General features: G+C 25.2%; 1 protein-coding gene across 1 annotated transcript in view; it reads right to left on the bottom strand.

Moving 5' to 3' along the window:
- Positions 1-25,843, bottom strand: part of LOC122505799 — an 81,887-nt gene that overhangs the window by 42,032 nt on the left and 14,012 nt on the right. The window contains exons 2-12 of the mRNA XM_043617640.1: positions 14,087-14,134; positions 7,373-7,575; positions 6,989-7,178; positions 6,634-6,732; positions 6,150-6,289; positions 5,938-6,010; positions 4,511-4,546; positions 3,199-3,346; positions 2,006-2,111; positions 966-995; positions 157-189 (exon numbers count right to left, since the gene is read on the bottom strand). Coding sequence (XP_043473575.1) covers positions 157-189; positions 966-995; positions 2,006-2,111; positions 3,199-3,346; positions 4,511-4,546; positions 5,938-6,010; positions 6,150-6,289; positions 6,634-6,732; positions 6,989-7,178; positions 7,373-7,575; positions 14,087-14,134 — 1,106 coding nt within the window. The remainder of the gene's footprint in view (positions 1-156; positions 190-965; positions 996-2,005; positions 2,112-3,198; positions 3,347-4,510; positions 4,547-5,937; positions 6,011-6,149; positions 6,290-6,633; positions 6,733-6,988; positions 7,179-7,372; positions 7,576-14,086; positions 14,135-25,843) is intronic.

The following is a 25,843-nucleotide window of genomic DNA, read 5'->3' as shown; positions in this document are numbered from 1 at the left end:
TGATATTTCTGAATAGAAAGAAATTTGAAAAAAATAATCCCAAATATTTTCCGTTTTTGAATTATGCATCGCAAAATTGATAGAGAAAAAAAAGACAGTAGGTGTACTGAGAAGAGGTGTCTTATCTAATTTTAAGTATTTATAAAAATGGCCTACCCCATCAAATATGTCCATGACCTCGTCCCACCACTAGAAAAATAGAATTAATCACTGCATTATACTAGGCGGTTAAACTGAGGATTCTTTTTAATTCAAAAATTAGATTAGAGGATTATTATAAATAACTACTAAGACGCCACTTTTCCAAATATTAAAGTATAATCTTTTAAATATAAGAGGATATCGTTAATTCTAGTAAGTTAGTTATTAATAATTATGCTAATGTTGAAATTATTTTAAAAGCTTTTTACGAAAGTTAATTTTCCTCTCTTTCAATAAAATATTTAACATTTTTAATATTTCTCGCATTGAATGGAAAAATGTTTTTAAAAGATTTTCTCTCTCAACGGAGATTAATAAATTGTAAAATAAAATTCCTTTCTAAAAAAGTGGCGTGTTTGTGATGGAATAGAAAAATCTATAAAGCGGTTCTACAGAAGCTTAAATAAATAAAAGAATACGTTATATTTAAATTATAATAACTGGTGAGACATTTCTTTGAAAGCTTAAATATACATCGAATTACGTGAGTGATGGAAATAAAAATATTACAACTCGTGGAAAAAAATTATTTTATAAAAGTCATAAGTGAAAAACATTTTTTAAAAATTTAATATTTGCTTTGAATCAACATAGTTATTAGTTAGTCAAGAATTAATTTTTTTCCACTTGCACTCAACTGTAAAAATATAAAAAAAAGGATTAAAACATCGCCACATGTACTTAAGGGGCCAATAGTGAAAAATCAATGAGATTGTAATTATTTCTTTTGTAGTAAATTTGAATTTGTTTCGTAGTATCGTTACCTTCCTTTTTGTCCAAGTGAGTGTCGTTGGCTAAAAGCAAAGCCATTTCAAAACGGTCATATTCGATTTTAATATAATTCTCCTACATTAAATTAGTTCTCGTATACCATTTGGGATTAAAAGTTTTGAACGTTACGAGCATTATTATAATGCTAGCGATGCGTTAATTAGCGCCATATTCGCGTTACTTTCATAATTGTGCAAGCTTTCAATATTTATACAGATTCGAAGGCAGAGATTCTCTAATCCGATTATTAGCAATATTAAACAATTCTACTAAATTTCTTCAATGAATTGTCGGATTTGGAAAATATTCTCTTTGCAATAACTATAAATTTTTCCTAATTATTTGTTGGGAGGAAATTTGATTTAATTTCAGGAGGTTACACCACACTGACATTTAGAATAATTAATTTTATTGCTTAACTTTGAGATTACGTGTATAATTCGTGAATCATTGAAATAATGGGGAAATTAATATGAAGCGAGCAAACAGTTTCATTTAGGCAGAGAGTATCAATTTGGAAACTGATCATAGTTCATTGTCTGCTAAAGAATAGTCACAGAGAGTTTTATTTTGAAAATCGACGTTTGCAGATATTTTTTCAGGACATTGCATAATAAAGTTGTAAGAAGAATTAGTTTGAAAGCATATCTCATTAGTGTAAACAACTAGCCTAATAATAAACCATTGAGACGATGGTTCTCCACTGCCGAACATCATAGATGTCATCGATAAATTGAGCAGTACTTGTTCACTGCCGAACAAGACCAGATAAAGACCAGAATTTTCAACATCAATTCTAATCGTTATCCTCTTAGTAACATTCTAATTAGAATAAGATTTAATTTAAAATTAAATCTCGCGAGGTTGAGAGTTGGGTAAAAAAATTCTTTAACAACATTCAGAGTGGTGTAACCGCTTGATTATAAATTAGATCAAGTTCTCCTTTACGGGATTTTACAAAAAATTCTCATTTGATAATTTGATGATTGTAATTTGATATAAGTGGAGAATTTTTGGATGTTCTTAAAATTACCTCTTTAGTTTCCTTTTCGGCGATTGATGATTTTCCCGGTACGTAATCTTCGATGCGTCCTGGCTGATTTTTGTAGACGTCTGCTTCGCACTTTAGAGCTGCGCTCCTATTGTGAGAATCATTTGATAAATTAGTATCCAAGTGAAAAAGATTTTTTTGGCAAAATTAATGGAAATACAGGTAAATAGTGAAATTTATATTCGGAGGAGGGGAAAGTGTATCATAAGTTCATAATGATCAAAGTTTAATAAAAGTTTTGTAACGAAGTGTTTCGTTACTTACTCTGCCTAATTTGCCATGTGTAGGGAAAGCATTTTAAAATATGTTAAAATAAATTAAGTTTAATGCGTGGGAGTCGAATGTATCACAAGAGAAAAAAGGAAACAATGCGTAGAATAGAGTGTAATAATAGTTTATTGACTTACATGGATGAACAAGAACAAGTGGAAGAAAGATCAAAATTTAGACTATAGACAGTGTGAGGAGCTGTGGTTTTCGTGAAATCAGAATTTTAATGATGAGATTGTGTGGATTTTGAGAAAAGCGGTAGTTGCGAGTGGCAGAGTATTTCTTGGACGGGATTCGATGCAAATGATTCTGATTGAATATTTAAATATTTATTTGTTTTATCAGTAATCTCTACTTCACAGGTTCTAGCTAAGCACACAGATAAGCTAATTGCTGTTTAACTCCTAAATATAAAATTTAGCCAAAGTGGAGCAATTATCAGATGAACTATAATTGACGCGTGCCTCATTATAAAAGGATTTTTAAATTTGGAAACAATGGATCTTTAAATTTAACAAAAGCATTCTCTCTAATATGGAATTCTATGATATTTTATAGAATAAACAGCAGCCAGAAAGCAAATTATTGGGACTGAACCTACAATTCATGTTTGTAATAAATTATTAGCGTTGGAATTCAAACCCTTCGCTGATCAAAGAACTCCAAAATGAATAGCAGACCATTAAAGTCTGTAATCAAGCTAAGAAACTCAGGGGAATCAATATGAATCTCAAGAGAGTAGCGGAATTGAGAAAAATTAATCGGAGAGGGTCAATGAAACAAGACCTTTAGAGCAATCGTTAAGGAAGTTTAGAAAACTCTTCCAAAAGACAAGAAAAATCACCAAAAATCATAAAACTTTCATTAAATCATCATCTACAAAAGTTTAAAGCATTTATACTAACTTTTTTGGCATCGTTGACGTAGAGAATTCATTTTCTTTGTTCCGCACTCGCCTACGGCTATCATATGTCGAAGATCTCTCTGAATAACCACGCGGTTCAGGTTCGCTTAAATAACCACTCGAGCTACCACCATAACCGGATCTTGCACCTGAAAAACAAATTTCCAATTACAGCATTTTTTCTTATTTTAAAAATCAAAAACATTGTAGTATTGAATAATAATTCCATTATGATTTAAATTTTTTAGAAAATAAAATATTTTCAAAACATTTATAGAATAAGATTTTCAATTTCAACCCATTAACGTCAAAATCTCTAACATTGTGTTAAACTCAAAACACGATGAATTAGAATTTTAAGCATTACTTCAAACTGATCATTTGTGATTAATGTTAAATTTTTTTTTGCTTTCAGATAAAAATCGTGAGTTGCAGGTTTCACGTTTTTAAACCCGGACCGTCACTGCAATTCAAAAACAAAAACCCAGTGTATCGAAATTTCTTTAATTCACCAATTTTTTGAAAAACTATACTAAACCACTTTTTCAATAAAATAGAAACCTTTCACAAATGTTTCAAATTTGGGTTACCAAAACCACCCCACTTTTCCCCTAAAGGGTATAGAAATATATTTCCGTTCTAGGGTTAACATATTAATTATACTGTTTAGCAAATTCAAAAAAATTAAAGTCACACAGCAAACATATAATTATTGTAAATCAGTTTATTGTTATTTGCACATACACACACACACACAAATATTTTGTTACAAAGAAAAAAATTAAATATTTAAAGAGAATAAAATTCAAATTTTAATTTACATTCAGAAAAATATTTTTACTAAATATAAAATTTTCCATTCGATATTAAACATTACCATACTTTTTATGCAGTGAAACTTTATTTTTGAATTTCTTTTCTTCAAGTTTTATAAAATTAATTTTTTAAATTATTAATTTTTTTTTAATTAATTTTTAAAAATTTTTTTAGAAAAGAACATTTTTCTGAATGTGGACAATGTGAATTGATGAAAAAGATAATTTCATTGTGAGCAGCAGCGATTTATTAAAAGAGCTTACAGCTACATATTTATGTCTACTCGCAAATTAGTCTCGCGAATCAATAAATATTAATGAATAATTAATTCGAATGAGCAATTTTATTATTAGTTGTTCGTTACAATAAATGAAAATTGAGAGCAGCAGCTGCATTGTAATAAATATATATGGCCGGTTAAGTACATTAATGAGCCGCGTATTTTAATATTAATAATTTAATAAGCTGCACTGGTTTTTTTTGATGAAGATATTCACCTCGTCGTGGTTTGTAGCGAATCGTTACGTAGTCGTCTGAAAGTAAAAAATTTTATACGTTTGAAAAAAAATTGTTCTCTTATTAAAAAGTTATTATAACAGATTTATTAACTCAATAAGAATTTTTGCTCGGTTTCCTGCAACTAATTTTAAACTTCAAGTTGCGTTCCTTCGAAAATTCCTGTTGCATAACTTTTACTTACGTTGTATCTCACTAAACATTTTTCAAAAAAAAATTTCGAATTTTTTTTCGCCTAGAGCTTTCTTTTAATTTTAGTGTTATAGGACAAATCTAATTAGATATTTTATACATAACAGTATTTTTAATAAAATCATATCCTACTTATGCAAGTATTTTTTTGTCCCCATTTGTAAAAAAATATAAAATATGAACTGAAACAAAAAAAAAGAATATCATTTAAAAAAATGTTGAAGTGATAAAAGTTTTATATTAATCAAAATTGTGACAAACTGAAAGTAGTGAATAAAAAAATACTAATTAATTGTAAATTAAGAAAAAACATTTTATATTTAAAGGGGTTCAAAAAAGTTGAAACAGTTAAAAAAGCGCCCAACGGATTTTCAAAATTTTTTTTCTAGTAAATATTCGAATAAGTTGTAACAGAAACTTTCGAAGGAAAGTAAATTCTAAATTGACGATAGAAATTGGTTCCAGGGCATTGTGATTAGGTTTACAATATATAAAAATAAATTTTTTCTACTTAACCCTTTCGTGCCTCCAAGTGGGACACATATGTCCCACTTAGAAAAATTTATGCTAGTCTTATAAAAGTCAATCAATTAATTTACGGTAAATTTCTTTCTATTCCGAATGACCGCTGCTACAATTAAAAAAATAATAAATTACGTAGTACAATTATAATTATTATAAACAATAGCAAAAATATTTATAAGAAAATAAAGAAATCTAATTTTTCAAAATTTTCTTCAAATTCACTTAAAACTTCTTACTCAGGGGTTTTTGGGGACGCTGATTATGAATCTAAAGTCAGATTTAAAAATTTTTTGAAAATTCAAAATTGTGAACATTTTTTTCAAATCTGGTCAAATTTGCTTAAGGTTTTCGGGGAATTTTTTAAAATCTGACTTTAGATTTGTAATCAGCGATCCCGAAAACCCCCGAGTAAAAAGTTTTATGTAAATTTGAGCAATTTTCTAAAAAATGTCCGACATATTGGATCCGCCATTTTGAATTTTCAAAATTTTGAAAATCTGACTTCAAATTCGTAATCTGGGATCCCAAAAACCCCTCATTTACAAGTATCAACAAAATCTAATCGCTGAATTCGTAGGGGTCACGAAAGGGTTAAATTGAAGCAGAAATTTACAGTTTTAATTATTTTTCTCATTTAATTTTAAAAAATGTAATTAAAACAATATTCCCGTTTTTATATAAAATAACTGACCGTCTTTCTCAGCGCGGTGCAATGAATCGTACATTCTTTTGTACCATTTTGCTTGATTGTCTTCCTTAACTTCCTGAAAGAGAATCGTTTCATTAAAAAAAATTTTTTTTGTTCTTGATTTTTAATTAATTTATAATAAATTCAATTATTTATTATTTGTTTTTTCAATTCGTTTCGTTTATATGCAAAGACATAAAAATAAAATATCTTACTGATCTCAAAACTAGTGGGACTCCATCTCTTGTTGTTGGACCAATACCTTCAATTTTCCGAGGAGCCAATTCGATTATTTTTTTTCTTGAATAATTATTCATTTCTGGTTCGCTCTCGTATTCTTTCTTCACGGTATAAACTGTGCAAATGCTGATAAGTTTCGGCATTGATTTTTGCAATTTTATGTGTAAATTGTTAATTATATGAAACACTCACGAATTTCGCGTCACATTTGATGATAAACATATTGGAACATATTTGCTCCATTAATAAAGCGTATGGAGTTTAGAAGAAAAAAAAAATTTTTACATTCTCATTTTTTAATGAAAAGGTAATGAGGTAAAAAATAGTATAAATAGGTTGAGCAAAAAAAGATTATAATGACGCTTTAATGACAAATGGAATTAATTGTTAATTTGGAATATGTTCAAAAAAATTGAAATTTAAAATTCTTCATTTATAACAATTTTATAGATAACTTACTGTTTTCAACGGGACTAATTAATGGCTGCTCGTCGTTTCTGATTCGCGGTAAACTTTGGCACTCTTCTAGATACGCCGCTCCTTTTGGCAATTGTCCCTCTAAAAATTTAAATAAAAATGTTTTTCAAATACAATTTATTAAATACTTTATTGGAAAATTTAAATTTTAAATTGTCAAGTTTTGTTGAGACGAAAATTTGAATTCGAAAGAACTAATTAAAATTTCAATTTTCATAATGGACCATTTTTCTAGGTCAAAAAAAAAAATTGATGGAAATATTTTTAAATTTTTTTCAAAGAATTTTTTTACTCTCGAATAGTGAGATTGACGTTATTTTAAAATTTAAATACAAACCTCTGGCTTTCTGTAGAAGCGTGATTGTAGGATTTTGCGCCCGAGGTAAACGAGGTGCACCGGCAAGTGTGTTCAACCCTTGAGATGGAGCTGAGTGAGAGTTGACGATACGAGATGTGATATTTTGTGAAAGAGCATTTGATGTTTCTTTTCTTTGTGCGTCACTTTCCCAAGGTGGAGACGTTTCCTCCTGTCATATTGAAAAATATTTTATGTATATAACAGTATAAAACTTTTCTCTTAAAAGAAAAATACTACCAAAATTTAAAGAAACATTTCTTTTTAAAAAAAAAAGCTTATTTGTTTAGAAATATTTCTATTTTTCATCCAAATAATATTTTTTATTATCAAATATTGAAAAAGACAATAAAATTTAATAATCACCTGTTTTGTGGATTTATTTTTTCTACTCAAAACAGGACTTTCGAATGGAACTGGACGAAATTCCTTTCGTTCGGGAACAGGACTTGGTCCTGCACTCGATGGAGTCCAAACAACTGAAATTGCCGAGTCCTTTTCGTCTTTATTTCGATCTGGACTTGGTTGCTTTGGAGGCGGTGGAGGTTCACTTCCAGGCGACCAAACACCTGTTAAATAAATTCAAATCTTTAATTTGCAACACTCAATTTTACAATTTTCTTTTTACAGCAACTTTTTTTCTACATTTTTCGAGTATACGTTTTCTCCTCTTTTAAAATTATTAAATATTCAACATTTCTTTTAATAAAAACTTATTCATTCCTTGTATAATTTGTATTTATTGATAATTTTACGAAGCGAAAAAATTGTTGGTAAAACTAAAATGATAAATCGAAAAATAAAAAAATTCGTAATTTTAGGTTTTGCACTTCTAAGGAAATAGATATGAGAGATATAATTAAAAATAATCAGTAATATGTCAACTGGCGTAGAATTTCATAGACTTCAACACAAAAAAACAATAAGTTTAAAATTTTGTCTTCTTTTGTAAATATCACTAAAAATGTAAAAATACCTTTTCGTACAAAATCATTGAAAAAATACGCACGTACAAATTTAAAGATATCCAGGAGCTGGATTAATATTTTTCAATGGTTCTGGTCTTGAATTGAAGCTTACGTTTCTGTTATAAATAAAGTTTAATAAAAAATATGTTTCAATAACTTTTATTAATTTTGCGAACGCTTGAACCTATTGCTATAAAATCGAAAAATGTTCTACTTTGGGGCTTTGCACTCACCAAGCGATAAAATCGGTCAGTTCATTCGAAAATTGATCAATAATAGGTCATTTGAAGCATAATTTCACGAACATTAAGACAAAAAAAGAAAAATTAAAAAATTTTTACCAGCTTTCTAGATATCACAAAAAAGGTTCAATCACTTTTTTGGCTAAAATTATTAAAACAATATGCTCATGCAAATTTATCGATATCTAGAAGCCGGGTTAATATTTTTAAATGGTTTTTCTCTTAAATCAAAGCTTACGTTTCAGTTATAAATATAGTTTAGTGAAAATATTTTTCAGTAATGTTTAAAGATTTCGCGATCACTTTAACCTTTTGATCAAAAAAGGAAAAATTTGCAACTTTTAGGTTTTTTACTCACATGGTGATAAAATCGATCAGTTTATTCCAAAATTGATCAATAATAAGTCATTCGAAGCAGAATTTTATGGACTTTAAGACACAAAAAGAAAAATTAAAAAATCATTTCTAGTTTTGTAAATATCACAAAAAATGTCCAGTCATCTTTTCGTCTAAAATTATTAGAACAACAGGCTCGTGCAAATTTAGTGATATCTAGGAGCAGGGTTAATATTTTTCGATGATTCGTATCTTAAAATAAAGCTTACGTTTCAGACATAAATATAGTTTAGTAAAAATATTTTTCAATAACATTTATTGATTTTGCAATCACTTGAACCTATTGCCCAAAAAAGGAGAAATTTGCAACTTTTAGGTTTTTTACTCACATGGTGATAAAATCGCCCAGTTTATTCCAAAATTGATCAATAATAGGTCATTCGAAGCAGAATTTTATGGACTTTAAGAGAAAAAAAGAAAAATTTAAAAATCTTTTCCAGTTTTGTAAATATCACAAAAAATGTCCAATTGTCCAGTTCGTCTAAAATTATTAGAACAACAGGTTTGTGCAAATTTCGTGTTATCTAGGAGCAGGGTTAATATTTTTCGATGATTCTTGTCTTAAATTGAAGCTTACGTTTAAAAGATAAATATAGTTTAGTAAAAATATCTTTTAATAATGTTTATTGATTTCGCGATCACTTGAACCTATTGTCCAAAAATCGAAAAATTTGCGACTTTTGGGTTTCTTACTCACCAGATGATAAAATCGCCCAGTTTATTCCAAAATTGATCAATAATAGGTCATTCGAAGCAGAATTTTATGGACTTTAAGAGAAAAAAAGAAAAATTAAAAAATCTTTTCCAGTTTTGTAAATATCACAAAAAATGTCCAGTTGTCCAGTTCGTCTAAAATTATTAGAACAACAGGTTTGTGCAAATTTCGTGTTATCTAGGAGCAGGGTTAATATTTTTCGATGATTCTTGTCTTAAATTGAAGCTTACGTTTAAAAGATAAATATAGTTTAGTAAAAATATCTTTTAATAATGTTTATTGATTTCGCGATCACTTGAACCTATTGTCCAAAAATCGAAAAATTTGCGACTTTTGGGTTTCTTACTCACCAGATGATAAAATCACCCAGTTTATTCCAAAATTGATCAATGATGGGTCATTCGAAGCATAATTTTATGAACTTAAAAACAAAAAAAAAAAAAATTTCGAAATGTTTACAACTTTTCTAGATATTATTAAAAGTGTTGAAGCATTATTTATTCTACTGTTTTTGGAATAATAGGCTCGTACATTTTTAATGATATCTATGACTCACTTTAATATCTTTCAACTGTCCTCATCTTAAATTGAACTTTACGTTCTCGTAACAAATACTTTTTATTGATAAAAAAACTTTTTAATAACTCATCTTGATTTCCCGATCAGTTGTACTTAGGGTACAAAAATCGATAAATTTAAGATTTTTCCGTTTTACACAAACCCGGTGATAAAATCGAAAGTTTCAATCAAAAATTGATCTGTAATGTATTATTTTACGCCTAGTTTTATAGCCCTTATAGTAAAAAAACAAAAATATTACAATTATTATTACTTTTCTAGATATTAATAAAAATGTCCAATTTCATTTTTGTTCGAAATCATTAAAATAAGCACGTACAAATTTAAAGATATCTAGGAGTGAGGTAAATATTTTTCAATGATTCTGGTCTTAAATTAAAGCTTACGTTTCAGTTATAAATACAGCTTTGTGGAAATATTTTTCAATAACGTTTATTGATTTTACCATCACTTGAACTTCTTGCTCAAAAATTCATAGTTTTCAACTCTCACTACTAGTTGTACCAACATTTTTCCTTTCGTAATTTACTTTTCTAGTGTATATTCTAAAGACTCCTTAATCAAAAAAAAAAAATTCCTAACATGCAAAAATATTTTTTGTAATTAAAATAATAATAATAATAATAATTAAGTGAATTGAAAATAGTAAATCGACAATAAATTAGTTTGTTAGAAAAAAAAGTAGACACTTGGCAAGGATATTAAAACAAAACAAAATTGTTCCTTTTAACGATGGCATACATATAGTTATATAATTAGGGTCTTTGCACTGTTATGATAAAAGCAGACATACAAGAAACCACGTGAATTTATAAAGCGAGGGCCAAAACATTCATTTCAAATGTGAGGGCGTTGCTAATCTTGGATTATGCGAAGGCGTATATTACATAAAGAACTCTTCTTTCCCTCAACCATCTCAAATCCACCCGGTTTGTCATCTCTATTAATTTCACGATATGATGACATTCTGAAACAGTGGTTTCACTTCCTAGATCTTTCTTTATGAAAGTTCATCTATTATTAAAATTATAATCATCACTTTCAAGAAAGTGTAACATTTATGAAGAATTGTAACTTCCAGGTAGCAAAAAATTGGACGATTTTTTGCTCTCTGGGAGTTACAATTAAAGTAGGCTTGCAGTAATGTTACTGCAAGCTTCATGCAAGCTTTAAACGTTACATCTTTAGAAAGCTTCCTGTAAAAGCTTGCTGCAAGCTGAACGTAAGCTTTCGACATTTTAATCTGGCAATATTGCAGCAAGCTTCCTATCCTATTTCTATATGGAAGTTACTATTAAATTAAGCTTGCAGAAATCTTGCTGCAAGCTTGTTATAAGCTTTAAACGTTTCATCTTCAGAAAGCTTGTCGTTTAATCTTTCTACAAGCTTGTTGCAAGATTATTGCAAGCTTGTTGTAAACTTTAAACGTTTCATCTTTAGATAGCTTTTCGTGTAATCTTGCTGCAAGCTTTTTTGCAAGCTTTAAGAGGGTATCATCTTTAGAAAGCCTTCCGTGTAAGCTTTCTGCAAGCTTGATGCAAGCTTGTCGCAAGCTTTAACTGTTTTATCTTTAGAAAGCTTGCTGTGTAATCTTTCTGCAAGCTTGTTGCAAGCTTTCGACATTCTTATCAGGCAATATTGCAGCAAGCTTACATGGCAAGTTTCCTATGCGTGGGAGCTTGCAGCAATCTTGCTGCAAGCTTCAAAACTTGCACGGCAAGCTTACAATCTTACATTCTATTTTTAAAAATTATTTTCAGTCAACAATTTTTTTTTTTTTTTTTTTTTGACTAAAGATAATAATTTTCCATTAGTTATAAATAAAATTGGAAAAAAATTTCTTGATTTTTGCTATTTAATTTATCGTTTAAATTAATTTTAATTTTATTTCATTATTATTTGTAACATATCGACTCAAAGAAAGAAGATTACCTAAAAAAAATTTTTTTCCTCACTTTTCTTGAAACTTTGATTTTAGATGACGAGAAAATAAAATCCGACCTTGAAGATGTCAGAGAACTCGTAGAGAGTGAAATGGAAAAAGTAATTAATTACTATTCGAGGCGTGAATATTTGAAAAATTTCACGACGTGTTTTCTCAAGTGATTAGAACTCATAAAACATTATGTACTATAAAGAAAACGAGGACAAGCCAAATAAACAAACCGAACTCTATTTTCGTCAATAAATCTTTGAAAAAAGCCTTCACCGTTTTATTATAACTCAGTATTTTCGTGATTTTCAACGAAAATACACCGATTATCCTAAAAAAGTATATTCGAGGTGTATTCTTTATGTTTGTCCAATTTTTGCGCAGAATTTGAAAAAAAAAATTTTTCAAGTTTTCTTTTAGGTATTAAATTTGAAAAAAAGGGAAAATTTTTATTGTGGTACAATTTTTTTTCTATCATTATAATTTAAAAATTTTTTAGACCTCAATTTAATATTTTATTAAAATGTTAAACTTTCTCTTCAAAAGCTTTAAGTTAAAAATAGTTAATATTTTTATACATTAAAAATAACGTAAAGAAAATTTTAATGAACATTAAAATAAAAGTTTCTGATGTTTACTTTTCCCATATATTATTTATAAAAAGAAGGGAGAAAATTGTTTTTGTAAATAATCAAGTTTAAAATAAAGTAGTTTCAATAGAAAAAATATTTAAAAAAAAAAATTTTTTTTACTCTCTTAATTTGAATTAGTAAAAATACTATTTGTTATAGTAAAAAATTACTATTTGATAGTAAAATTTACTAATTCAAAAGCAAAAAGTCAGTCACTGATTGAAATAAGTTTTACAAATTTAAATTTAGAGAGTAAATTTTAAAAATTTGGAAAAAACTTTAATAATATTTCATTTAAAAACAAAATTAAAAAATCGATGTTTAAAAGTAGAATTTTCAGAAAAATCACATATATGTGTCAAGTTAAGAGCTTAAAGAGTAAAAAACATAATTTCCCTATAATATGTAATGGAAAAAAAATTTACTACTAACGTAAAATATCTAAATGTACAGAGATTCATAAATTATTCTGTCTTTTGAGATTAGTTTGTAGTCGGATTTATAGTATCCGCTATATACACGTGTCCCTTTTGCGACAACAGGAAATCAAGAGTGTCCCGTTTCAAGATACGTGTAAAATTAGAATATCAGCAGATCGCATATGTAATTGCAATTGGATTTTAATTTTAAAATCTAGACAAAGCCTTTTCGCCTTTCTACACGGACAATATAAAGAATTATATTATATCTAAAATAAAAAAAAAATGTTTTAACTACGAATATGAATTTTAAAAATATTAATCACTTTCCTGGAGGATAAAATTAGTTCACAGAAAAAGCTCAATCAATCAGACATGCTGAGCACTTTTTTGTTATAAATTTTTTATTAGTTTAACACACACATTTTTAATATGTTAAATTATAATAATTTTAATGAGAGAAATAATTCATTTAACATCTAGTAGATTGTCAAGAGATATTTTCAACTGTGATAAAATAAAGAGAAAACAATTACTTTTATATTTTACATTTTTCTCAATTTTTCATGTTTTATCATTTTTCGTTTTCTCTTTCTCTCTCTCAATTATGGAAAAATTATTACAAAATGACTAAAAAAAAATTTTCAGTAAAATTATGACAATTTTGTGGATAATTGAAATTTTTTAAATTATTAAATTTCAACTAACTAAAAAACTAAAATTTAAACTTAAAAATTGAGATGTTTTAATTTTATATTCCTTTTAAATAATGTAAATTAATTTAAATTAAAATTAATTTATAATTAATTTAAATTAAAATTAATTTATAATTAATTTAATTGAATTTTTATTTTATTTACATTTTTCAATTCAAGTAATTAAATTACATTTTGCAATTCAATTAATTTTGAAATTAAATTTTAATTAAAATACATTTTTTAATTCGATTAATTTTGAAATTAAATTATAATTAAATTACATTTTTTAATTGAAATAACTTTGTATTTAACATGAAAGAAAGAAAGAAACTTTTTATTATTAATTAAATTGTAAAAATACTGTTGTTGGTAAAATATATATTTATTTCTCTCGCAAAATTTTCAATTCGACGTGAAAATGCATTAAACATGTTTTTATTTTGTAAAAGCGAAACAATATGAAAAAAGAAATGCAATGAATTTTCACACACGATTTACCTGGCTTCGCAGATGAAGCTTTGAACGTCGGGGCAAACATGACACTTTCTGGAATAGGATCAAAAAAGTAGAAAAACTTTTAAATTCTCACAAGAAAAAAAATTTTTTTTTTTATTTATACTAATTTTTCTCCTTAATTTTGATTTCATTGAACTGAAAATTTTTTACTGAAAAAATCAAATGAAATATTAACAATTTCTTTACGGAATTTATTTTCTCGATTACCAATATTTATCAATCATTTGGAATTTTTATTCAGTATTTTCTGAATTTTGTTTATGAATTCGTTGACCTAAATCAGACATTTAATTTAGATTAACTAATTAATCTAGGTTTAGAAAAAAATTAATTACTTTTAATAATATTCGAATTTATTTTTTTGGGGGGGGATTTTTGGTATTTTTTTTCAAAACGTAAAAAGAGTTATTTGTGATGAACGAAAGAAGCTTATGGACTTTTAACGACAGCAACTGGAAACAAGTCTCAAAGACTTTCTACATTGAAGGAGACAGTCTTTGCGGTTCATTAATATAGAAGCACGAGTGATGAGAGTCTGAAGACTCTTGGGCTGACAGGGAAAAAAAATAATAAGACGAGAGCAAGAAAAAAAAAAAGGAAAGACAAGTAGACGCAAAGTTTACGGAAGTGAACTGTCGCCCACAATAAACCATTTATTGATATTTTTTTCCTTTTGATAAAACTTTCGAGTAAAATTCTAATTATAAGATAAAAATCTCCTCCTACATTTTATGCCTTTAAGTATTATTTAATTTTTAATTATTTTTCCACTAGTATTTTAATTATAATTAAAAAACATTTCTATTTTTTTTTTTTTTTTTAATATTTTCTCTACTTTATTAAATTGTAAATATTAAAAAATATATTTTGTATAAGTACAACATTTTTCATTTAATAATTCATAAATTAAATATTATAATAATTAATTATAAATTATTAAATAAAAAATGTTGTAGTTTAAAAAAAAAATTTTTCTTCACTTTTTTAAATTGTAAATATTGGAAAATATATTTTGTATAACTACAATGTAACTACAACATTTTTCATTTAATAATTTATAATTAAATATTTTAATATCTGTTTATAAATTATTGAATGAAAAATGTAGTATAAAAAAAACATTATAAATTATTGAATTACAATTTTTTTTATAATTATATTAAATTATAAATTGAAATTTATTATAATTATATTATTCATTATAATTAAAACAATTGATAATTTTATTTCTTATGATTTTTAAAATTTTTTTAATAAAATGCAACTTTTCTAGTTACCGACTACCGAGGAGAAAAAATATTTCCATAATTCTAAATTATGTTTGAACACAATACATTTGATAGTAGACAACAAAAAATAGAACTTTTTTTAAAACTTTTAAATAGTAAAAAAAACAAAAAATTTCTTACTTTGTTAGGAATGAAAACATTAATAAAATAAGATTGTGGCATAAAATAATAAAACATTTCGCAACCAGGCGGAAAAACGTGAAGGTGTTCACGAAAATAGCAAATGCGATACTTCCTGAGCCATGAACTCGCAGTCGTTTCGTGGTTTACGAAACGGTAATATGAACCCGCTTACGTAATAGAAAAACAATTCTCCTAATCACCATTCTCCACTTTTGACAAAATAGAAAATTATTTTCCTCAATTTTCAAAAAAAAAATTTCAATTTTAAAATTCATTAACAAAAAAAATTTTAACATTTCTCCATTTGTTTTTATTTTGAGGAATAAAAAAAATTTTTCGCTACAAAAAAATGAATAGAAAAATAATTTTCAATTTTATGAATAAATATTAACAATGAGAAAATTCTCGACGAGAGATTCCTTGCAACCTGTTGGACGAAGGAGTTTGATTCACAAAAAACGTGTGATAATTGCGAGAAAATAATCCCTTTAAAAATCACTCACTTTTTTCCACCATAACTTTCACTGGGAGTTTATTTTTTTTAGTTTCCGATTTTTTTTCTTCTAATGACGTATTTTTTTTTTTTTTTTTTTTTTTTTGTTTTTAGAAATGAAAAAAAAATTGGAGCACGAAAACAGTTTCGAGGAATATGTACGCACGAACGACGATGTTGGACTGAGGCGTCGCGACGCCAAAAAGCATCAAGACGCCGTCTCCGTTTGCGTTTACGTCGACGTAAAGGGAGGAGAAGACCAGGGCAACGTCAATTTTATTCTATGCCGGCAGGAATAGTGCGCGACGCATACGCCACTCATAAATGAACTATGTCATCTTCTGTTTATATTTCAAAATGTGAGATTCAAAGGATGATTTATTTTCTCATTGAAAGTAAATTGAAGAGGTGGAAAATTGAATTATATACGTTTATATAGTAATTCGAGGAAATTCTATTTCGACAATCTCTCGTATTTTATATTTTTGTCACATTTTCTTTTTTTCTTATAAAATTTCTTCTCCTTTGGTTGCCACTATTTTTCCATTCACTCTCACAAAAAAAACGATTTTTTTTTCATTAGATTCATAATCAGCGATACCAAAAACCCCCGAGTAACAAGTTTCAGGCGAATTGGTTCAATTTAAAAAAAAATTGTCGGCCATATTCAAACCGCCATTTTGAATTTTGAAAAACTGTCATCATTTTTTAAATCTACGTTCCCAAAAACCCCCAAGTAACAAATTTTAGGTGAATCCAATCAATTTTTCTAAAAACCGTCGGCCATATTGGATCCGCCATTTTGAATTTTGAAAAACCGACATCATATTATTAGTCTACGACCCCAAAAACCCCTGAGAAACAAATTTTAGCTAAATCCAATCAATTTTTGTAAAAATCGTCCGCCATATTGAATCCGCCATTTTGAATATTGAAAAACTGACATTGCTTTCATATTTAACAATTTATAAATTATTTAATGACTAGATTTACTTAAATATATCTAAATTAATTAAAACACATCAACTTCAAAAGGTTTTAATTTTAAATTTTATAAAATTTTAATTTTAAATAAATTTAATTAGAAAAGTACTTAGATTTTTGAAAAAATTCAAATTCTTCTGAAATAAGTTAAATTTTTTCATAAATATTTAATTAATTATTAAAAAATAATAGATTTATAAAAGAATCTTAGTTAAAAATACAAAAAAAAAAATTGAATTTTATAAAAGTTAGAAATGATTGCAGAAATTCAATTATTTTCAAAAGTAATAAAATTCTTCGCAAAAATTCAATTATTTTCAAAAATTTAAGAAAAATTCTTGTCAAAATTTCAAGTTTCTTTATAAATAATTAAATTTTTCTCTGAAATTCAATCATTTTCAAAAATTTTAATAAAATTCTTGAGAAAATTTTAAATATTATTTCAAAAAATTTCCTCAATTCAATGATTTTTATTATGTACTATTTTAATAAAATTTTCCAAAAGAATTGAATTATTTAAAAAAAATCCTAATCAAGTTCTACGCAAACATTGAATTATATTCATAAATAATTAAAATTTCACAGTAATTCAATGATTTTTGAAAATTTTACGTAAATTAGCAAACTATTAATCTTAGCAACTATTTAATTATTTTCATAAATAAAAAATTCGTCGCAGAATGTCAATTATTTTTAATACTATCTTACAGGAATTGCTTAAAATTTTAATTTCAATTCTTCGAAAAAATCAATTATTTATAAAAAAAAGTTTTTTCAAATTCATTGGAATAATTCAATTATTTAAAAAAATATTAGAATTTTTTACAAGAATTCAATTACTTTTAAATATTTTTAAAAAATTGTTCGATATATAAATTATTTTAAATACGATTTTAACTAAATTTTTTCCAAATTATTCATCTATTATTATTATTCTTATTAATTATTATTCTTCCCAAGAATTCAATTATTTACATAAATAATTCTTCGGAAGAATCCAATTATGTTGATAAGTAACAAAATTATTTTTGAAAATTCAATTATTTTGAGGCATTTTAATCAAATTCTTTCCAAAATTTTATTCAATTATTTCCAAAAATAACAAAATTTATTGCTCGATTTCAATTATTTTTAATACAATTTTAATTTCAATTCTGTTGAGATTAGTTGAATTTTCTAATATGTATTTAATATTATTTTCAAAATTTTAACGCAATTCTTAGAAAGAAATCAATTATCTTAATAAATATCAAAATTCTTCCCAAGAATTCAATTATTTTGAGGCATTTTAATAAAATTATTTGCAAAATTCAATTATTTTCATAAATAACAATATTCATCACGAGAATAAATATTTCCAAGAGCAATAAAATTCTTTTCAGAAATTCAATTATTTTCAATTATCTTTATAAACAGCAAAATTCTTCGCTAAAATTCAATTATTTAAAAAAAAATTAATAAAATTCTACGCAAACATATTTAATTATTTTCATAAATAATAAAAATTTACCAGGATTTCAATTGTTTACAAAATTTTAAAAAAATTTTTCGCAATAGTTTCTAAAAACGGTCCGCCATATTTGATCCGACATTTTGAATTTTGAAAAACCGACAACATATTTTTAGTCCACGACCCTAAAAACTACTGAGTAACAAATTTTAGGTGAATCCAAACAATTTTTGTAAAAATCGTCCGCCATATTGGATTCGCCATTTTGAATTTTGAAAAACTGACATTGCTTTCATATTCAACGACCTCACAACTTATGATTATTGATTTTTCGATTTTTTTCGACTTTTTCGACCCTTTTACACTAAAACTTTTTAATTAATAGTGACTTTTGCGTTAATAATAATTCGAGAGATTATTTCAAAAAAAAAAAAAATATTAAAAATAATCCTAAATTACAATAAAAAAAAAAAAATAGTAGTAGAGAAAATCGGCGTGAGAGGTTACAGGTGTAACCAGCAAGAGAAAATGGACAGAGTTGAGAAATCGAGTCCGTTATTGAATTCGCACTTCGCTGGACGAGTAGATTTTTAAACGAGATTTTCCTTCTACCAAAATTGAATCGTCTCGAGAGAACTTAAATTGACTAAAATTGAAAATATATACTTTGCTCTCGTTTTTCAAGAATCTTTTTGAACCAAATATACTTCGTGCACAAAATTCTCGAAAGTACAATGTAACCAATTTAAATATTAATTATGTGGAATTTATATTAGATCGTACATTAATTTTTATTACTCGAGAATTTTAATTTTTGATCATCATCATTAAATTTCGGTTAGGTAAAGAATTAATATTAACAAAGTATAGTAAATTTCGTTTGGGTAAAAAATATAAATAAATTTCGAATGACAAACCCAAAGATACCTATAACGACGAAACTTTAAGTCTACAGTGACAACAAGGTCTTTGAAATTACGTTCGTAAGGCACGCGAGAACCTTAACCTTGAATCTTGATAATTCATGTAATGCCGCACCTACGTTAACATCGAGGACTCGCGACGTTTTACTATAAATTGAAACATGATACTTTAATCTTCTTCCCGCGTCAGTTTTCAAAACAAATAGAGCATGAAGGACATAAATAGAGAACGACTAATGTAAAACAAAAAAAAAATTTTTTTTTTTTTTTTGAGAAACTTTCCTCATATATTTTCTCTACTCACTTATTTTTGTCTTAAAAATAAAAAGAAGAGATGATGACAGATGAGAGAAAGAGACATCGATCCCTAAATTAAATTTGTCAGAACCAAAATATTATTACACTAATTACCACTTTTCTGGATAAAGTTTAAAAATTCTGAATATCAATTTAATTTGATTGATTAATTAAAATGACATATATATTTTTAATATTATAGAAATTTTCATTTTCACAAAACTATACATGAAAACTAAAAAAAAAGTAGTAAAAACGTAGCTATCGAATAATTAAACTTAACGACCAAAAAAACTCGTTTTAGACACTTCACAAAACTGACAAAAATTCTATTCTATATTTTGTTTTCCTGACTTTTTCCTAATTTTCATCAAAAATATTTCCTTCTTTCTTATTCTGATAATAAATTGAATTCCTGCCCACGAATTTTATTATTCATCAAAGAATTTAAATATTTATAAAAATAATTTCATTATTGCGAAGAATTTTATAAAAATTCCAATTTAAATAATTGAATTCCTAAGGAATTTTTATTATTCATAAAAAGAATTGAATTGTTACGAAGATTTTCACAAAATTTTTTTTTTTTAATAATTGAATTGTGTTTGTATCTGAAAATAGTAGATATTGAAAGTCATTGAATTGCGAAAAGTTTTTAAAAACAATTACATTTTACATGGAAATCTATTAAAAATTTTGACAATAATTAAATGTCTGTGTAGTATTTTATTAAATTTTTTTGAAAATAATTGAATTCCTAAAAAGCATTTTCTTATTTACGAAAATAATTGAATTTTTGTAATAAATATTATTTATGAAAATAATTGAATTCTTTCGAAAAATTATTTATGTAAATAATTGAATTGTTGGGAAGAATAATTAATAAGAATAATAATAATTAAATTATTTCAAAAAATTTAATTAAAATAATTTATTTCTTTCCAACAATTTCATTAAATTTTTTGAAAATAATTGAATTCTTGCTAACAATTATATTAAAAATTTTTAAAATAATTGAATTTCCAAGAATTAATTGATTACTTTAAAAAATAATTGAATACTTGTAATAATTATTGTTATTTATAAAAATAATTAAATTTTGCAAAGAATTTTATTAAAATGCCTCAAAATAATTGAATTTTCAAAAATAATTTTGTTACTTGTCAACATAATTGGATTCTTTCGAAGAATTATTAATTTATAATTGAATTCTTAGGAAGAATAATTAATGAGAATAATAATAATTAAATTATTTCAAAAAAATTTTATTAAAATTGTATTTAAAATAATTTATATATTGAACAATTTTTTAAAAATATTTAAAAGTAATTAAATTCTTGTGAAAAATTCTAATATTTTTGTAAATAATTGAATTCTTTCAAAGAATTTAAAAAAAACATTCTTTTAAATAATTGATTTTTTCGAAGAATTGAAATTAAATTTTTAAAAATAAATACATTTTTCGAGCAATTCCTGTAAAATTGTATTAAAAATAATTGAAATCCTCACATGAATTTTATTATTTATGAAAATAATTGAATAGTTGGTAAGAATTTTTTAAACTCTGTTTCAAACAATTAATTTTTTCAAAATATAATAAATATTATAAAAAATTTATTTCAAATAATTGAAGTCTTGTAAAAAAATTTATTTTTAAAAACAATTGAATTTTTTTATTAATTAATTAAAAATAATTGAAATTCCATGAAAAATGTTATTATTATAGTGAATGTTTTTGTAATTATTGTGAAGAATTGTATAAAAAATTTTGTTACAAAATAAATTATTTTGAAAATGTTTTTTGAAAATGCTATTCTAAATTAATTGAATTCCTGTATTAATTTTAATATTTAATATGAAAATAATTGAATTTTGGATGAATTTTATCAATTTTTTTTTTAAATAATTGAATTCTTTTGCGAAATTTTATGAAAATAGGAAAATACTAAATATTGAAAATAATTGAATTTCGAATATTTTTTGAAAATAATTGAATTGTTTTAAAGAATTTGATTATAATTTTTGAAAATAGTTTTTTGATTTCTAGTATTAGCGAATTTAAAGTAGTGGAAATTCTCAAAAGAAAAACAGAAATAGTAGCTTTTATAGTTGCTGAAATCTTAAAAAAAGTACCCAAATACTGGCATAACATAAAAAAAGTAGTAAATAGTAGCTTTTAGTAGAGGATGACTTTAGATTTGACTGATTATATTTCGTCCGCCATATTGGATCCGCCATTTTGAAATTTGTAAAACCAAGTTCTAATTCGCAATCAGCGACCCCAAAAACCCCTTATCACCAATTTATACCAATATCCGATAATTTTTTCAAATTTTATCCGCCATATTGGATCCGCCATTTTGAAATTTGTAAAACTAAGTTCAAATTCGTAATCAACGACCCCAAAGACCCCCGAGTGAAAAATATAAGTAAATTTTAAACATATTTAGTAGTTTTCGCTAGGTTTCTTTGCATTCTAGCCCACTGTGACTGGGTGGCAAAATTTAAAGAAGTCTCATATTAATAATAATTTTATAATGTAAATAAAAATCTATAAAACACGTTTTTAAATGATTTTTTTTCTTCTAATGTATTTTAAATAGTCAAAGTGCAATGGATTTGTGTGTTTATATTAAGTTATGCATTGTAAAACAGTTTGTAGTGCCTGTGCATGGGAGATAATATGCTTCCGAGTCGCAGAGCGTTATCAGTGGCAGAGGTTACGTGGCGCCAGTTTACAACCGTTGTTTATAGTCCAAGTAACGTTAGGGTTACAACGGCATGTTCACTATTAAGCATATATATATATATAATCTCCACAGGCCTCTTAAACACATACGATAACCCACTTCAATTGTTTTATATATCCGAATAATTGACATCAATAAACCTCTAAAATTCCCATTACCACTTTACTTTCTGAAAATCATTTGAAAACCCCTCTTAATTTAAAATTATTTTAAGTACAAATTCTCATAAAAATTTTTTTTCTTTCATCTTGTGTTTCATACAAGAATTGCCATCTCCATATTTTTCCCACCGCCGCGCCGTCAATAATTTATCTTAACTCGAGTGCATTTTAATATTTCTTGGTCAAACAAATTTTTACAAACACTTCAAATAAATATAAAAATATCCCAAAAATAAATAAATATATTCAGAGTTTTAAGCGATTTTTTCCTCCTAAAAAAAAAATTCAAAAAAAACGCTCTTTTGAAATTTTCTATACTAAGAGAACACTTAATCAAATTCTCGCTCTTGTTTTAAAAAAAAATTTTCATTTTAAAAACGCACTCTGAGCAAATCTATTATTTGCAATATTAAAGTCCTTTTAATTTAAGAGGATTACGTTTCGTATTTAAAAAGTTTCGAAAGATAAAAGTCCATCAAATTAAAAAAAAAAAAAGTTCAGTAACTAGTAAAATGAATTATTTTTACCTTCTGTGAATTATACCCTAAAATAATTTTTATTTAATTCTTTTTTCTTTATGAAACAAAAGCTATTCTGATAAGAAAAGAGGTAATTTGATTATTTATCTGTATTTTTATTTCTATAGACATATTTTAATAATTATCATGCATAATAATAGAAAATATAAATAAATATTTATTTATATATTTTCAAGCTCTGTTGAATAGCAGGAAATGAAATTAAACTATAAATATGTAATGCGATTGATGAATATATATATATATATATATATATATATATATATATATATTTCTATATATAAATATATATATAATATAGATTGAGTGATGTTTAATTGCAATAACTAGAACGCACCTTCACCAAGCAAAAATCCTTTTCCAATATTTAAAGCAGAATTAATCTCGCTCAGGAGATCACAAGATTTATATTTCCGTCCACGACGAGTGCCATTGTCTAGTCCTTTAACTAAAAAAAGCATGCTAGAGTGCGGTATCTAAAAAAAATTGCTGCTGTGCTTCTTAAAAATTTAAAATAGCAGTTGTAAATAATAAATAAGAATGAAATTATGCTGGCAAATCCAAAGAGTCTGATTATCTTTAGCTTTACAATTTGAAATAAAATGAAAATCTTGTAATTGACTTTTGAGACTATTGGATTTATTACAATAAAGATTATAATAATAAGAACAACCCCACGAAATATAAAATTAACTCGAAATATATCAAGATGCAATTTTTATATTTTTAGTAAACGTCTCGATGGCGGATTTCTTTTTTTACTGAAAGACATCGAGGCACCAAGAATAGAAGAGGAAAAATTATGAAGGATTTTTTATTGGTATAATGATAAGAAGACAGCCGAAGGTCAAAGACTTTACTCGTTAAGAATCTGCATTGCAATTTTGAAAATTCAAAATGGCCGATCCAATATGGACGCTCAAAGGACGAAAAGGACCACAGATCAGGGAAAAGTCAGGGAAAAACAAAGTTAATTATTTCTGGCAACCCTGGATTTTTAAAAATCAAAATGTCCGATCTAATATGTGCGCAGGTGGGGGAAAAGTCAGGGAAAGTAGAATTGATCAGAGAAATCAGGAAAAAGTTAGGGATTTTTAGTAAAAGTACTGGAAAAAATTGAATTTTTAAAATTAATAAAAAAAAAAACTCTGAATTTTCATGATTTTTTCGTTTGTCTTATAAATTAGGAAATTACTACGAATTCTAATAAAAAAAGCCTTCAATTTTTTGTATTTCTGACAATAATTTCTTTTTAAATAACTTCATTTTTCAAGAACTATAATAAAATCATAACTTATTATTTAATGAATAATTTTACTTAAATATATCAAAATTAATTGAATTTTACAAAAATAAAGTTTACAATTTTCATAAATACATCACCTTCAAAATATTTAAATTTTAAATTTTAGAAAATTGCAATTTTGAATGAATTTAATTAGAAAAGAACTTAGATTTTTAAACGCAATAATTCAAATTCTTCTGAAATTAGTTACATTTTTTAATATATATTTAAATAATTATTAAAAATAATGGATTTATAGAAGAATCTTAGTTAAAATACCAAAAAAAAAAAAAAATTGAATTTTGGAAAAGTTACAAATCATTGCAGAAATGCAGTTATTTGCAAAAGTAGTAAAATTTTTCTCAGAAATTCAATTATTTAAAAAAATTTTAATAAAATTTTGTTGTAAGAATAAGTTAAATTATCTTCATAAATAATAAAATTATTCGCAAAAGCTTAATTATTTTTAAAAAAATTCTAATGAAATTTTTTCCCAAGAATTCAATTATTTTGAATACAATTTTAATAAAATTTCTCGATAAGATTCAATTATTTTCAAAAATTTTTAATAAACTTCTTGACAAGAATTTAAATATTTTCAAAAATTTTAATAAAATTCTTTACAAGAATTAAATTATTGTTAATACAATTCCTAGTGAATTCCTTGATTAAATTCACTTATTTTCCAAAAATTTTAGTAAAATTCTTCATTGGAATTCAACTGCTTTCAAAAATTTTAATAAAATTCTTCACAGAAATTCAATTATTTGCAAGAGTAATAAAATTTTTCGCAAAAATTCAATTATGTTAAAATTTTTTTCAAAAAATTCTAGTAAAAATTTCAAATATCTTTATAAATAATAAAATTCTTCTCCAAAAATCAATCATTTTCAAAAATTTTAAGAAAATTTAAATTATTATTAAAAAAATTTTCCTCTATTCAATAGTTTTTAATATGTACTATTTTAATAAAATTTGTCAAAAGAATTCAATTATTTAAAAAAAATCTTAATAAAGTTCTACGCAAACTTTAAATTATTTTTATAAATAATTAAAATTTTACAGTAATTCAATTCTATTTACAATTCTTTATAAATTTCTTCACAATAATTCAATTATTTTCATAAATAAATTTCTCTACATGGATTCAATTATTTTCAAGAATTTTAATAAAATTCTTTGCAAAATTCAATTATTTTCATAAATAACAATATTAATCACGAGAATAAAATTATTTTCAAGAGCAATAAAATTCTTTTCATGATTCAATTATTTTCAATTATCTTTATAAACAGCAAAATTCTTCGTTGAAATTCAATTATTTAAAAAAAAATTAATAAAATTCTACGCAAACATATTTAATTATTTTCATAGTAAATAATAAAAGTTCACCAGAATTTCAATTATTTACAAATTTTTAATAAATTTTTTCGCAATAGTTCAAT

Source organism: Leptopilina heterotoma, unplaced genomic scaffold (assembly GCF_015476425.1).
Source record: "Leptopilina heterotoma isolate Lh14 unplaced genomic scaffold, ASM1547642v1 Lhet_369, whole genome shotgun sequence".
Taxonomy (NCBI): domain Eukaryota; kingdom Metazoa; phylum Arthropoda; class Insecta; order Hymenoptera; family Figitidae; genus Leptopilina; species Leptopilina heterotoma.
This window is presented reverse-complemented; position numbering and strand designations above follow the sequence as displayed.